The sequence below is a fragment of the Papilio polytes genome, unplaced genomic scaffold, assembly GCF_000836215.1.
Source record: "Papilio polytes unplaced genomic scaffold, Ppol_1.0 DF822178.1, whole genome shotgun sequence".
In the NCBI taxonomy this organism is placed as follows: Eukaryota; Metazoa; Arthropoda; class Insecta; order Lepidoptera; family Papilionidae; genus Papilio; species Papilio polytes.
Genome location: NW_013527026.1, coordinates 6,225,980 through 6,226,314, shown reverse-complemented (window position 1 = coordinate 6,226,314; position 335 = coordinate 6,225,980). Strand labels below are relative to the sequence as shown.

Sequence of the window (335 nt, the reverse complement as noted above, 5' to 3'; positions counted from 1 at the left end):
GTTCGTTAGTTGTACCCGCTGAGGCGCGCTAAGCCATGGATTGTTGCACAACTTTACACTTCTGCTCACAGAACACTATAATGGCCCAAACAAAGCCGGAACATAGTTGATTTTTATACTGTAATATATTTAAACGGATATAATATTTTCACCACAGTTTAACTTGATCTGTTTTAAATACCTGTTTAAACATATATTACAAATGTAGAATATAATGCACGCTTACAAAAATAATTATTTAACATTGTTACAATTATAAGTGGATTTACCTTGGACATTGCGAAGGTCCAGAGTTTGTCCTGTCCGATAGATGGCGCTATACCTCAGTTGCATCG

At 35.8% G+C, this 335-nt stretch overlaps 1 protein-coding gene across 1 annotated transcript in view; it reads right to left on the bottom strand.

The window, feature by feature from the left end:
• Positions 1-335, bottom strand: part of LOC106106792 (cytochrome P450 6k1-like) — an 11,614-nt gene extending 11,279 nt beyond the window's left edge. The window contains exon 1 of the mRNA XM_013287450.1: positions 270-335. Coding sequence (XP_013142904.1) covers positions 270-278 — 9 coding nt within the window. The 5' untranslated portion in view covers positions 279-335. The remainder of the gene's footprint in view (positions 1-269) is intronic.